Genomic DNA, 13,312 nt, shown 5'->3' with positions numbered 1-13,312 from the left:
TTCTCCACAAGGAAGCTGCTCTAAAGTCATATTTGAGACTTCATCTCCAAGGTCTTGGTGGGCTCAGCCACACCACCAAACCCTTTATGGATGGACACCAAGGCTGTGAGTAGGGTGAATGTTTTTCTAAGGACCTCCTAAACCATCATCTAGACACAGATCTGCAACAACCTGCCACAGGAGCAATCTCCTCCACATTCCCTCAGCCTCTCGTCCAGCAGGGGCTCAGCTGGGGCTCCAGCGTCCCTTGGTGAGTGGCCACTAGTGACAGTGGGACAAGAATTTCCATGCTCTCAAGAGCCAATGGCAAAGTGGAAGCTGGAATTTCCTTCAGTAATTACCATGGATTTTGGGTTGCTTTTGAGAGCCAAACCGGTGTGTTCTTGGCTCAGTCCGCAAGTTACCGGCAGCTCGAGGTTATTTTTCAGGAGCAAGGTGGCCAAGGCTGGGTGTCCTCGTGGCAGGCTGCTGTTCTCCTCTCTTCCTTTGGTTTACCTTTCTAGGAAAAATCTTTGCTTAGAGATCAGAGGGAAAAGCACAGGAAAGAATGCTGCTCTGGCTTCTCTGCATGCAGAGCTGGTGTTTGTCAGGACATGTGCCTTCCGACGGGCTGTGAGAACACGTTTTGGGGAAGGGAAACTTTCTGACGACTCATCCCTGAAAGAGCGAGAGAGGATAACACTCCCAATGGGCTCAAGCATCACTGGGAGGAGGCAGCACCTGACTTCGGTCACGATATGCTGATTTAAATGAGGACAAATTCTGGCTAAAAAAAGTCGTAGAAAGAGGAGTGCTGGACTGCCCCTCCCGGAAAGGGTGCAGAGTAAGCACAGGAGGTGGTCCCTGCTACCAACAAGTGACATTTAGCAGCTCTGCATCACAAGCAAATGTCACAAGGAGCCCGAGCGAAGGGGCGGTGTTGGTGCCTGAGGGTCTGGCAGTATGCTCGATTGGATGCCACTCTGACTACGTCCCCTGGACTCCAGATTTCAGTGGGTGAGAAAAAAGGGGATGTTCCCTGAGGGCTTCTCCACTTTCTCCCTTGTAATCTTCATGCAGCATCCCATGGCTTTAAAAGACGGAAGTCAAAGGTGAAGAGAAATGGAAAGTGCCTGTTTTACTCTCCAGCTCTTTGTGCTGTCCACCTGTCCCACATCCCTTCGTATTCGCTGCCGCTTTACAGCGAAGTGGCTTCAGCAGCACTCTGTGATGCTCACAAGAGAGGGAGCCAGCCCTGCTCCTGAGGCTGAGCAGAGAGATGAGACCTTTGACTGACAAGAGGTGGTGCGAAGACGAGCACTGTCCAGCCAGCTCTTAGCTGTTGCTGGAAACAGATCTCTCAAAGCATCCATAGCTGAAGTTATGAAAGACATAAACACATCTACTTTCAAAGGCCCTTACTCAAAACTGAACTGGAATGCAATAAATCCGCCCCCACACTCACACACGTACACAAAAAGAATAGAAAAAAGAAAAGAAAGAAAGGAAGGAAGGGGAAATTTATATTAGTCACAAAGAAGTTCCCCCGCCTGCTGCTCTCCGCACATAAAGAGGTCTCCTGAAGGTGCAGGCTTCATTTCTCTGCTCCAGATGCGTTAGGCACTCCTAGCTCATCTGCCTCCTGCTCCTTCAGGCTCCTGCCGTGCTCCTGGCCCCTTCCCCAGCAGCTGCTGGTATCACAGTAGGGATGGAAGGACAGCCAGATGAAAAGCTGAGCGATCAAGACCGGATGGATGATAGAAGGGAACCTGCAGAGGATGAGTGGAAGAGCTGGCAAAGAGGACAGGTTAGGAACACGCTGCACCTCGTATCTGCAGCTGCTCAGTGGATATTACTGCTTGCCTGCTTGATTTACCTTGGTATAAGTTCTCTGCAACCCTCAATGGTAAGAGCTTATGTTCAACCCTGTCTGCTGGCCTACAGAGCTTTCTATTGGCTTTATTCATTGATTTTGAAATTTAGTTTTTAGGGAGAGAAAAAAAGGTTTTAGATTTCTTCCTATTCAAACAACAAGTTCTTAATCCTTTCCTTAGTGATTGCCAGGCCTTTTACTTTGCATTGCCTGACTTCAAAGCAAGGTGCAGTATTGCCCAGAGCAGGGCTTGAGGACAGGTTGTCTGGAAGGTAGGTTGCTCCAAGAGTACTCTTCGCACAGCCCCCGGGGGGTTTGCTGCTTTCCTGCTCCTTCCCCGACTTTCAGTGACTCCTGTGTATTTCCATTGAATCAGGTGGGGTTGGTTGGGGGTGGGCTGGGAGATGTTTGCTTTCGGCAAGTGCATGTGGAAGAATCAGAACCTAGGCTGCGTTTTACAATGCGCTACGCGTGCAGGGAGGAATGTGAGAAAGCGACGCAGCTCGTGGCAGCTCTGTCAAGACCCCCAAAACCCTTCAGCACTCTCAGCCCACCTGTGCTGGACTTCGAGAGGGAAGCGCTGAGGCATTTAGGTGCCTTGAAATAGAGCAAGTGTAAGGCTCAAGCTCCTGAGGCAATGGATAAGATCAGTCACTGCGGGGGAGGTAGTGCCCCACCAGAGCCACTGCACAATAAAACTTGCAGCCGAGTCCAGCCTTGCCAGCGGAGCAAGCGTCAGAACATCAGCTGTGGCAGCGCTAGAGGGTGCCAGACCAGACCCTTCCCACCGCCGGCACACGGCACCTTCCGCACGCTCCGGAACAGACTGCACAGGGCAGCCTGGCTTCAGCCTCCTTCCCCTGCCGCCTGCCTTTGCCAGAGCACAGCACCGAGCCTGCAGCTTTGCACGTCCGTGCTCATTCTCCACTCCAACCTTTCCCCTGTGCTCGGAGGGAAGGGGCTGCTCTGCTCTTCTAAACCACGATGCCAGAGAGGTAAAACAGCCCAACACACACCTCACCAGCCCACCCGTGGCACAGGTAAGGAGAGGAACACGGAGCAATGAGGCTAACCTTTCACTCTCTACTCAGGCATGATGCCGAAGAGTTGTGGTTGTGAAGAGACTGCAGATTTGGTCCTCCTGTGGTTAAAACGAGGGATGGGTTTGAGATGCAAAGCTCAGATCTTAAAATCTAATGGGGAAGCCTGGTGTTTGGTGTCTCTGATCAGTCAGATACTGCACACTCTGGTATTTGCAGTCTCCGTTTCAGTTATACTCCTGAAATGCGCATCAGTTTCAAACATCTTAATGCACTTCTCAGAGAGCACTGAGAGATGTGCATCCGCCAGCAGCCTGACCCAGGGTGCACGAAGCATGAAGCCAGACCCCGCCTTTGAGTGGCCCGCAGGAGGAGGGGGAGGCATTGGGTGCACCCCTGGAGCCCAGGTCTGCAAACCGGCCCTGCCAGCTGCCCGTCAAAGGGGTGAAGCCTAAGAAGCTGTGCGCTCCGAGTTCCTGCCTTGCTGCTCGCCAGGATACGAGCTGGTGTGCTCCGGAGGGCTGGGCACCGCTCTGGAATCGTATTTTATACCCACGATAGCGAAGCGAATAAGGCGGGCGGCAGCGGCGCCAAGGCAGGCTGCTGGCGCTGTGCTCGGAGGCGCGCTCCCGCTCCCGGTCCCGACTGGGAAACGAAAGCGGTAGCGGCGGGAGCGAAGAGCCCGGCCGGGGCCTTAACGAGGATTTATCTTCTTGTTTTTTCCAGCCTCAGAAGGACGAAGTGGCGTGGACCTACATCAGCTACACAGGTAGGTAGCCGCCGGGCAGCGGGCATCCCGGGGAGGTCTCCCGCGAGCGGCGCTAGCACAGAGCGCTGCCCCTGCGCGGCAGTGGCTACCGCGCAGCGTTCCCCGGCATCTCGGGAGGGCACCCGGTGCCTCGGTGCCGGACGGCTCCCGGCTTCCCCCAGCGTTTTCTGCGGGGGGCTCCCGGGACAGGCTTCTCCCCGGAAGGCTTCTCCCGCTACTAGGTGGAGGCTCCCGGCTTCCCTCGTTTGCAGCTCCCCGGTACAGGGGTGCCCCCGGAGGGCTCCTCTCGGTACCCGGGAGGACTCCCGGTGTCCCTGCCCTGCCCCACCGGCACATAAAATGCCAGAGGCTGTTCAGCGCTTGGTGTCACCGCGATGGCTGGCTCTTGTGATGGAGAAAGGTGGCAGGAGGGCAGTCTGGGGGAGAGGGGCCAGACCTGTGAGGTGCCAAAACCAAACAGCGTGACTCCGTGAGTGGAAGAAAATAACGCTGAAAATCTGCCTGAATTTCTGCAGTCCTTCCCTACCCTCTGCAACAAGCTTCTGTTCTCTAAGAGAACGAGAAACCTGTTTCTGATAATTTACTGAGTAGACCCTGCGTGCCCCTGGGGCATTTCTGAAGTCGATGATCTGTGGAGAGCGTAAATGATTGCCTGGGGAGGGGAGAATGAGAGCACAGGGGGTGGCAGAGGCAGCAGTGGCACACCGAGTGCTGTCTGGTGGCACACCTCAGCCAGAGAAGCAAACACTGCAATTATAAATCATACTAGAAGTGTCGTCGATTGTTTTGCTTCAGCGCTGTCGGCTGGCAAAGAGCCCAACCCCGTAAGTACCTATGCTCTTGAGAGAAAAGCTAAAGAGCTTTGTCCTCAGCCTGGAGGGGCTGTGCTGCCTGCCAGGGGTCCTCTGGTCCCTGATGTTTCAGCTCGGGAACAGCTGTCATGGAAACATTTCCAACGTAGCCCTGGGAACTATTACTGCTTGCTCCTAGAGAAAAGCTTTCATGCTAAGCTCTGGTTAATTTCTCCTGACTCTGCTCTGCATTGATGTTTTGGTTCCATTTCTGTCTCTGTGCTGCTCTTTCATCCTGTATTCTGTTACAAAAATCCCAAACCAAACCCAAAGAGCTTATGCCAGCAGCACCTCCACAGAAAGCACATCTCCTCTCCTCATCTGCTGTCGTTGGTTCAGTTTTTTTTCCCTTGGAGGAATGATTCATGTGAACTGGAGTTGTCATCCAAAAGGCTCAGCTTTCCTAGCAGTTGGAAGCAGGCAATGTCTGCTGTAGCTGGAGCCTGTCTAGAGTAAATGGTATTGCAGCTCTGCTCTACCCTCTTCTCTAGGTCACTCTCTTCCCTCTCCTGTTTGTTTCCACCTTTCCTGCGGTCAGTCCACATAAACCAACCCATTTCCAAGAAGACATTTGTCATAATTCAGACCAGATATAAGGGAGAACAATTTAACACTGAGGGTGGTGAAACACTGGCACAGGTTGCCCAGAGAGGGTGAAAGTCCCAGCCCTGGAAACACTCAAGGTCGGGTTGGATGGGGCTCTGAGCAGCCTGCTCCAGCTGGTAGGAGCACTCCAGCTCACTGCAGGGAGTTAGCCTAGATGGCCTTATGGTCCCTTCCAAGCCAAAGCACTCCATGATTCTGTGATCATGGAATCACCTTTGCTTGCTTCTGTTCCAGGTGAAAGTGTCAAGGGAACAGCTGTGAACCTCACTGCTGAAGCAGGCTCTATTCAGATCAGAAATGGCTCCATCATGGTGCCCTGTGATGGCCTCTACCTCATGTCCCTGGAGGGCAACATCCATTTCCCTGTCCAGGGCTTGCTAAAGCTGACGTTGATGAAGACAGACAAGAAGCCCCACGTCCTCTGGGAGCAAACTGTGGAGGAGAGCGGCAGCGCAGTCAGCCTCGTCACGGTGCTCTTCTTGTTCCAACACGACAACATTACCCTGCTGACCAGCTCCGAGGCCATCATCAGCCTGTCCTTCAGCTTGGTGTTACTGAGCCCTGTCGATGACAATGTGAAATGCCAGCTGTAAAGCTCAGCCTTGCCTACACCTGCACGTGGGAGGCTCCTTCCCACGGGCTGGACCTGCACTGCCAGACTGCTCCGGCCCCTCCCCTGCCTGTGGCTATGGAAAGCCTCGGCTGGAGTGCAGACAAACCGCGGTGCAAATGGGCTTTGCATGAGTGCACTTCGGAGCTCTGAGCAGCTGCCCTTCTGCCTAGGAGGCATCTTTCTAATGCTGGGGAAAGTGTGGAGCCCTTGAGGACAGGTAAGAGCCAAAGAAAAGTCCCCTGAGCTTAGCTGATATTGAGAGGGGCTCTGGGTTTCTCAGTGTGCAGGGAGGCAGTGTCTGTACAAAGGACAAACGTGCTGCGTGTCTGCTAAAATAAAAGCCTGGTAAACCAGGAAGATAACTCATGTGCCTTGAAGCCATTTGGAGGAGAACAGCTGTGCTCAACAGCCCTTTGCCTGGCAAGGCAGAAGACAGGGAAGAGGCAGCAAGATCCAGACAAATGCTCCCTGAGAGTTGAAGGCCAGCAAAGGAAGGTGGTGTTCTGACATGAGCTAACAGGACTGCACGGGACGGCAGGAATGCAGCTCCTGCACTAACCACGAGGGGTTCAGGAGCAGCCTTTAAGAGAGGAGGGCCACTGGCTGTCCCAGCTACCTGCAGACAACTGAGGCCTGAGCCAAGGGAACATTTGATGAGCATTCATGTCCTGACAGCAGCTCTTGGAGACGTTAAGTTGAAGGAGAATCTCCTCCAAACACATGCGGACAGACTGGCTTGACCCCAAAATGATCCAGGCACAGGAGAGACTGGAAAAACCATGAAGACTCTTTCTGATGGACTGAGTGCACATCCTTGTCCTCTGGGAGGGCTCAGATGGCTCCCACGAGGCTCACAGCAGACCTTGACACACAGGTGTGCACTGCAGAGAGATTCACAGGCCCAACCTCCACCCTGTGCTTGTGCTGCCACGTGGCCCCTGCCTGGCTCCTGCTGAAATGAGACTGCTCTTGGTGGTCCTGGGCTGCACATCCTTCTTCCTGAGGACAAGTTCTACCCTGCCCATGCTGCAGGCAGCATGTGACCTGAGCACAGCCAGTGGCTGTTGCATTTTTGGTTGAAGTGAGGCAAGTTGACTACCTGGCTGCAATGAACCCCAGCAGCGTTTCAGCACCTGGCTGCTGGCTGTGCACTGCAAAGCCTTTTGTTGGAAGTATTTATGTATTTATACTATAGGCACAAGAATGTCACTTCAGATTTCTTACAAACACTGGAGGGGGCCAGGCTTTGGGGTGCCAGTGGTAAGCTCCTCCTTGCAGAAGCTCCCAGTGCCCCAGAGCGTTCCTGCCGCACAGGCACCGTGCCGTCCCCAGCTGATGCACTCCTGGCTGAGCACTCCTTCAGGCTCAGGTGACAAAGGCAGCTAAGGAAATCCTCCAGCCCTTGGTGAGCTTTCCCTTGTGCTTTCCTCTGTGCTTGACACGTTTCATGAACTTCCCTGCCCAAGCCATAGCCCCAAGGAAAACCTTGGTGGCGCCAAGGGGCAGCTGTTTCTCATCTCGGGGCTGAGAAGCCGTGGGCTGACTCTCTGCAGGATGCCCCTCCCCAGCAGCAAGGGAGGCTTTGGGCTTCTTCCTCTGGCCATTCTCCCCAGCACCAGGACCAAAAGCAGCTGCTTCTAAGCTCAGGGTTTGTCACACTCCCTGGTTGAAGTGAGAATGTGTTTCCTTCCCTAAAGGCTAATAAAAGTTTCCTTGGTAACCTTTGGGCTTCCAGTGTCACTTGCAGGGGATGGGGACAGGGTTCACTCTGGTTTTTTTCAGCAGACAATTTCACTGGTATGAAAAGGAGAGGAAATGGTCACATTCTTTCCTTCATTTACCATTTGGCTTCAGTTTCAGCTCTTCCCAAGGGTGTGCAGGGCTGGTGCTCCCCATAATGGGCTGTCACAGCCAGGGCAGGCCCCGGCGCTGGTGTGGACAGATGTGCCCAGGGCAGCAAGAAACAACACAAATGGATCTGTGCCTCAGAAGGGTGCAGGAGAGGGCACTCCACACACTGGCTCCTCTGCACTCGCAGGCTGAGCTGGACTGGCCTGCATATACACATGCACATGCAGTTGTCTGGGAGTGAAGGCTGAAACAATTACATTTCCGAGATTAATGACTCGAGGGAGTGGCTAACCTCACCAGCAAATTCCCACAGCATCTGTTTGTGCGTGGAAACCCAGGTGCTTAGGTGTCTCTGAGAGGAAGGTGCTGAAGTTCGTCTTGCAGCTCTCTTCAGCCAGATCAGTGCACTGCTTTCAGGTCATCCCTGGAAGCTCATCACAGCTGGAGGTGCTGAAGTGCAAAGCTGTGCTAGGCAGTTTCTGGGCACAGTCCCTAAGCCTGGAGGGACAGCGTGCTCCCCTTCTGTGCTTACCAAATGGGATCTCATGACCTGCTGCTTGCACAGGATACAGTCATCAGCTGGGCACCACTGACCCCTCCAGGACTTCACAGCAGTCTCCACCTCTGCTGTCTCTGGTGTTTAACACACTCTACTGCACAGACTACAGAGGTGCCCACTCTGTAGTCCTTTCCCTTCTCTCTCTCTTCTTTCCTACCTAAAGGCAAAGCAAGGGACAGGGTGCAAAGCTAACATAAGAACCATGGACACTCCTGGGACCTCTGCACCCGTCAGAGCCACAGGGCTCTTGCTCTCCAGTCAAGAAGAAACTGCTGCAGGTGATGCAGAGCAGAATGGCATTGGGGAGCTCCTTCTCTTTACATGGGGACAGAAGCAAGCAATGGGAGACCTTTAATTTAGGCTTGGTTTACATTCCTTCAAAAGGCATCTCCTGTTGTACCACAGCTGGTCACTGGTCGTGGTGGATGAGCAGGCTGTGCTTCGAGACACCATCTACATTTCATCATCCAGCATGAGCCTCAGCTGTGCCTGACTGCTTGGCTGGTGTGTGCTGGGTGAGGTGCAACTGGTCCTGCTGCTGCAAGGTCAGCCCCGCTCAGCTCTGATAGCAGAAAGCACAGGAGTTTAGCTTCTGTATCCAGGTATGGGGAAGTGTGATCTGAAACCCAGCACCCTCCGGCAGCACCTGCCAGGGAAGGTGTGTCAGGTGACACCCAGCCCCGGGGGGCTGAACCTAGCCCCCAGGTGGGCAGAGAGACTTGGTTCCCCCGCCCAGGGGGAGGGCTCGCCGGGTGTCTCCCACTCCCCCTTCCTGTCCACCAAGCCTATTTGAAGGGAGCCATCTGCCTGTGCTCTCTCTTGCTCCTGCTCTGCCCTGGAGGCTGCTCCTGCTGCTGCCACGTGCTGAAGCCTGCTCCGTGCTGCATCCCAGCTCCTGAGGACTGCATCCACATTTGCATCAGGAGACTCCCGTGCCAGCTGGGCCTGGGTTTGTATATTTTCCTATTTACCCTTTTCCCTTTGTACTTCCCTGTCACTCAGATGCCTTTTATATTTGTCATTGGGATGTGCTGCCCAGGGAGGTGGTGGAGTCCCCATCCCTGGAGGTGTTCAAGAGGGGATTGGATGTGGCACTTGGTGCCATGGTTTAGTCATGAGGTCTGTGGTGCCAGGTTCGACTCGATGATCTTTGAGGTCTCTTCCAACCTTGGTGATACTGTGATATATTTTGTTGCACTTACCTTTTCACTTCCAAATCGATTCCAGTCTGTTTCTTTCCTGATTTTGCCTCTTTTTCCCTCCTGCCCAATCTGCTTTTACCCTCCTGGGGAAAAGGGAGAGGGGAAGCAATCTAAATCTGTTCCATTTGGGCTTGTGGGCTCCAGGAGAGTTTAAAGCACAAGAGAAGGTTGAACCTGTCAGGTTTTTCTCAGCACCATCCATGACTTCAGCCAGAGCTGCTGGTCTCTCAGCTGATGACTTTCATTTGCTGGGAGATCCAGAGCTGCCCCAGGGATGCTTCTTCCAGCAGTGTGGCGGTCTGCCAAGTTAGGTTAAGTAAGTTATGTTTGTTGAGGGCTGGGGAAGGGCAGGGCTGGTGCCAGGCCAGGAAAGGACACAATGGCAAGAGATCTGCAGAAGGATTGATCACCTGCGTTTGCAACACTGCATGCCCTAAGGCTGGGGAGGGCTGAGGAACTTACTTGTTTAGCTCTCTGAGATGATGAGGAAGGCTGCAAAGAGCTATTAAACTGAGCAAGCAGGGCAGGGGCTGTAGAATTCTCCTCATTAAGGTGCCAAGCTGTGAGTTCTCTTGCTGGCAGCTGCTGCTCAGCACCCCAGGGCAGAACATACCCTGGCAGCACCTCACATACTGTGCCTGCTGACTGCTCTCACCCTGCCAGGAAGCAGGAGCCTGAGGATTAGGAACCCCACAGGCCAACCAGGGGAGGGCAGTGGGGCTGGCTGATTGCTCCCAGGGATGCTGAGCACACACAGGACCACTGGTCAGGAAACCCAGGGAAGAAGAACTCAGGAGAGATGCAATGTAGGTAGCAGGTCCATGGACTGTGCTTAGGACTTTGGGAGCATGGAGTAGGACAAGGGAAGGAGCATCTCTCCTGTGAGCCCACACTCAGTGAGTCAGCTCTCTGCAAACACTTAAGCACAGCTGCTGACCCCTCCAAAGCCCATTTCCTCCTCCTAAGGTAAAGCTTTGCACAACCACCTTTTGCACATGACAGCTGCCCCAGCTGTTCTGTGATGTTGCTCACCTACTGAGGCCAGGGTGTCCCAGGGGACAGGCCAGAGCTGCTCACAAGCACAAACCCATTCCTGCTCCTGGGCCTCCACTTTCTCCTGCCTTGGCAGTTTGCTAGGGCTGGTAGCCCATGTGGCTCTTCCATGGCCAGCCAGAACAGCAGGTTGTGGAGCTGAGGCTCTGGCTCAGGTGATCCATCAGTGTTCAGAGAGTCAACAGGACAAGGTTTGGGGCAAGACAAAACTTGGTACAAGCAGGAAATGTGCTCTCCTAAGAATGGCTTCCACTGCTGGCTGTAGGGCACAGCTCACCCCTGTCCCCTGGCAGTCCAGGGACCTGCTTGGCTTGTGTATAAAGACAAAAAAAGGTTATTGACCACATCTCCAGGGGTAGGCAAACACTCGCCCAGCACAGGATCTGGCCTCTAGAGTATGCAGCAGCCTCATCCCTTCACTACCAGGTAGATCCCTGAAGGAAGGTGTCCCTGGCATTGTCCTGGGGTTCAGAGGGCTGACTCTCCTCTGTCTTGCTTCAAATTGCCAGGGTCTGCTTGTTGGGCTTACTGCCCCCCTCCTGAGAGAGTTAGCAGGGGACAAACTGATGAGATTTGACTCCAGGACTTTTTGGGGCTATGTGCAGTATTTTGAAGCATTGCATTACCTGCTTCTCCCCTCATCACTTCTTGTAAGAGCCAGGGTACCATGAAAGACCCTTACCAACAAGAAACTTATCTAATTCTTCATATGTTCCACTCCTGAGGATGTGAAGGACCAATGCTAGTGGCTGCTGGCCAGCGCTGGAAAGCCTCCAGATCAGATCTCACATTGTCTCCAGCAGTAGTCATCATTGGCAAGATAAGGTTTGCTGCACCTTGTGTGAGGAAATTCTCTCTGCATCCCTGCTGGCTGCTGCAGCATCTCAAGCCACCCCCAGGTCTGCTTAGAGCTGTGCTTGATTCTTACAGGAAGTGTCCTTTCTAGAGGCAGGGGCAGCCACCCTCCCCTGCCCTCCAGTGCTTCACGGCCCGTGCTGGGCGCTGACCGTTGTGCTGAGGGATGCAGCCAGAGAGCTTAGCTGCTCCACAGCAGAAGGCAGCCAGGATTCTCTTCCTGTCTGTTGTGGGTACAGCCACACAGACGTTGCTCTTGCCTGAGTTTGTAAGAATAACTGCCAGAAAAAGTAATAATGATGGAAAGAGAGAACCTCCCACTGAGCCCTCAGGCTCCCCAGGCGGTTGTACAGTTTGGGCCAGAGAAACCATGGCCATCATCAGGCACTCTGCTTCAGGAGGGGATGGTCCAGCTCTGGAGCCTCTGTGCCAGGAAGGATCTAGAGGTGCTGGAAGGTGTCCAGAGAAGGGCCAGGAGGAGGAGCAGAGGGCTGGAGCTGCTCTGCTGTGAGCACAGCCTGAGGGAGTTGGGGTTGTGCAGGCTGGAGAGGAGAAGGCTCCCAGGAGACCTCATTGTGGCCTTCCAGGATCTGCAGGGGGCTCCAAGAAAGCTGGGGAGGGACTTGTGAGGGTGTCAGGGAGGGATAGGACTTGGGGGGATGGAGCAACTAGAAATGGGGAGATTGAGATTGGCTGTGAGGAAGAAGTTGTTCCCCAGGAGGGTGGTGAGAGCCTGGCACAGGCTGCCCAGGGAGGTGGTGGAAGCCTCCTGCCTGGAGGTGTTTGCAGCCAGGCTGGAGGTGGCTGTGAGCAACCTGCTGTGGTGTGAGGTGTCCCTGCCCATGGCAAGGGGGCTGGCACTGGATGATCTTTGGGGGTCTCTTCCAGCCCAGTTCCATGAGTCTGTGGTCTGAGCTGAGCACCAGAGCCACTGGTCTGCAGAAGCACTCAGAAACACTGCAAGATTTTAGGTCAGTGCAATGCTGACTTGTAAAGAAAGTTGAGTCAGAAGCAGAGGATAAACAAAAACCTGACCCTCTTCTGCTTCATTAACATCTGGCAGGTTTCACTTTGTAAACACAGCTGATCAAAAGAGGAAAGAGAGTGAAACCATCACAACCATCTCTGGCTGCAGTCAGGTGCAGGGGCAGGCAAAGGATACCTGCAGTGGCAGAAGGCAGCACAGCTGCTGGTGCTTAAAGCCATCCACCAGCAGCTGAAGGGAGGCAGCTCAGCAGCAGCACCACCAAAGGATACCCAGTGGGGAAAGGTCTGAGGGGCTTCCCAAGCAGGTGCTGAAGATGCCTGTGCCAAGAGACAATTAACTCCTCTGCCTGTGTCAGGGTGCAAGCTCTTGACCTGCAGAGGAGTGTTCCCATCTGTGACTGGGAGCATCCCAGGAGCTGCTGGCTGGCACTGCTCCTGCACACAGACTCCTGAGGACAGCAGGTTTGGGGACCCAGGAATGCCACAAGCACAGACCAGGCACAACAGGGCCTCTGGTAATCAGCAGGCTGGTGCTGGGACAGGGCACACAGACAAATCTGTAACCCTGGCTGGAAATGGATTCAGAAGGTTGTATCTTCCCAGCCTTGAAAAACCTGCTTGCTCACAAGGTGAAGACAGCTCTGTAGCTGGTGAGGTCTGCAAATGAAGCTGGCAGAACAGTGGAGAGAAGAGGCTGGCAGTACCAGGGGCCACAGGTATCTCAGGGACTGCCTGGGGAAACCTAACTCGTGAAAGCTGACCTGGGTTTGCATGGTGTGGGAGGAGCTTTGGGGTCGCTGCATATGGAGCTGCTGATTTCTTGGGTCAGGGCACTTTTTCCTGTGTGCTGTTAGGGTTCAGGGATGGATGTGCCACCAGTGCTCAGGGGCCTGCAGGCTGGGAGAGCATCTTCTCGTGGCAGTACCTGGGGGCAAGTGCTAATTCAGCCAGTGCCAGGGGTGACTGTGCTACAGATCTCTACACATCATATCAAGAGGCTGTAAAATCACATCCTTTAAAGGAGAGTAGCTGTGGTTACACACCAGGCTGCAACAGTCAAAGGCAAATGGTCCT

The 13,312-nt window shown here is 54.0% G+C and overlaps 1 protein-coding gene across 1 annotated transcript; it reads left to right on the top strand.

Annotated features, from left to right (window-relative positions):
- Positions 1–1,339: 1,339 nt before the first annotated feature.
- Positions 1,340–7,424, top strand: TNFSF4 (TNF superfamily member 4). The gene is made up of 3 exons (XM_068164540.1): positions 1,340–1,885; positions 3,619–3,661; positions 5,353–7,424. The coding sequence occupies exons 1-3, from the start codon at positions 1,688–1,690 to the stop codon at positions 5,709–5,711; spliced, it is 600 nt and encodes a 199-aa protein (XP_068020641.1). The 5' UTR covers positions 1,340–1,687; the 3' UTR covers positions 5,712–7,424.
- Positions 7,425–13,312: the final 5,888 nt, after the last annotated feature.

The sequence above is a fragment of the Melanerpes formicivorus genome, unplaced genomic scaffold (assembly GCF_026170545.1).
Source record: "Melanerpes formicivorus ecotype bairdi unplaced genomic scaffold, bMelFor1.0.p_v2 SCAF_81, whole genome shotgun sequence".
Classification (NCBI taxonomy): domain Eukaryota; kingdom Metazoa; phylum Chordata; class Aves; order Piciformes; family Picidae; genus Melanerpes; species Melanerpes formicivorus.
This window is presented reverse-complemented; position numbering and strand designations above follow the sequence as displayed.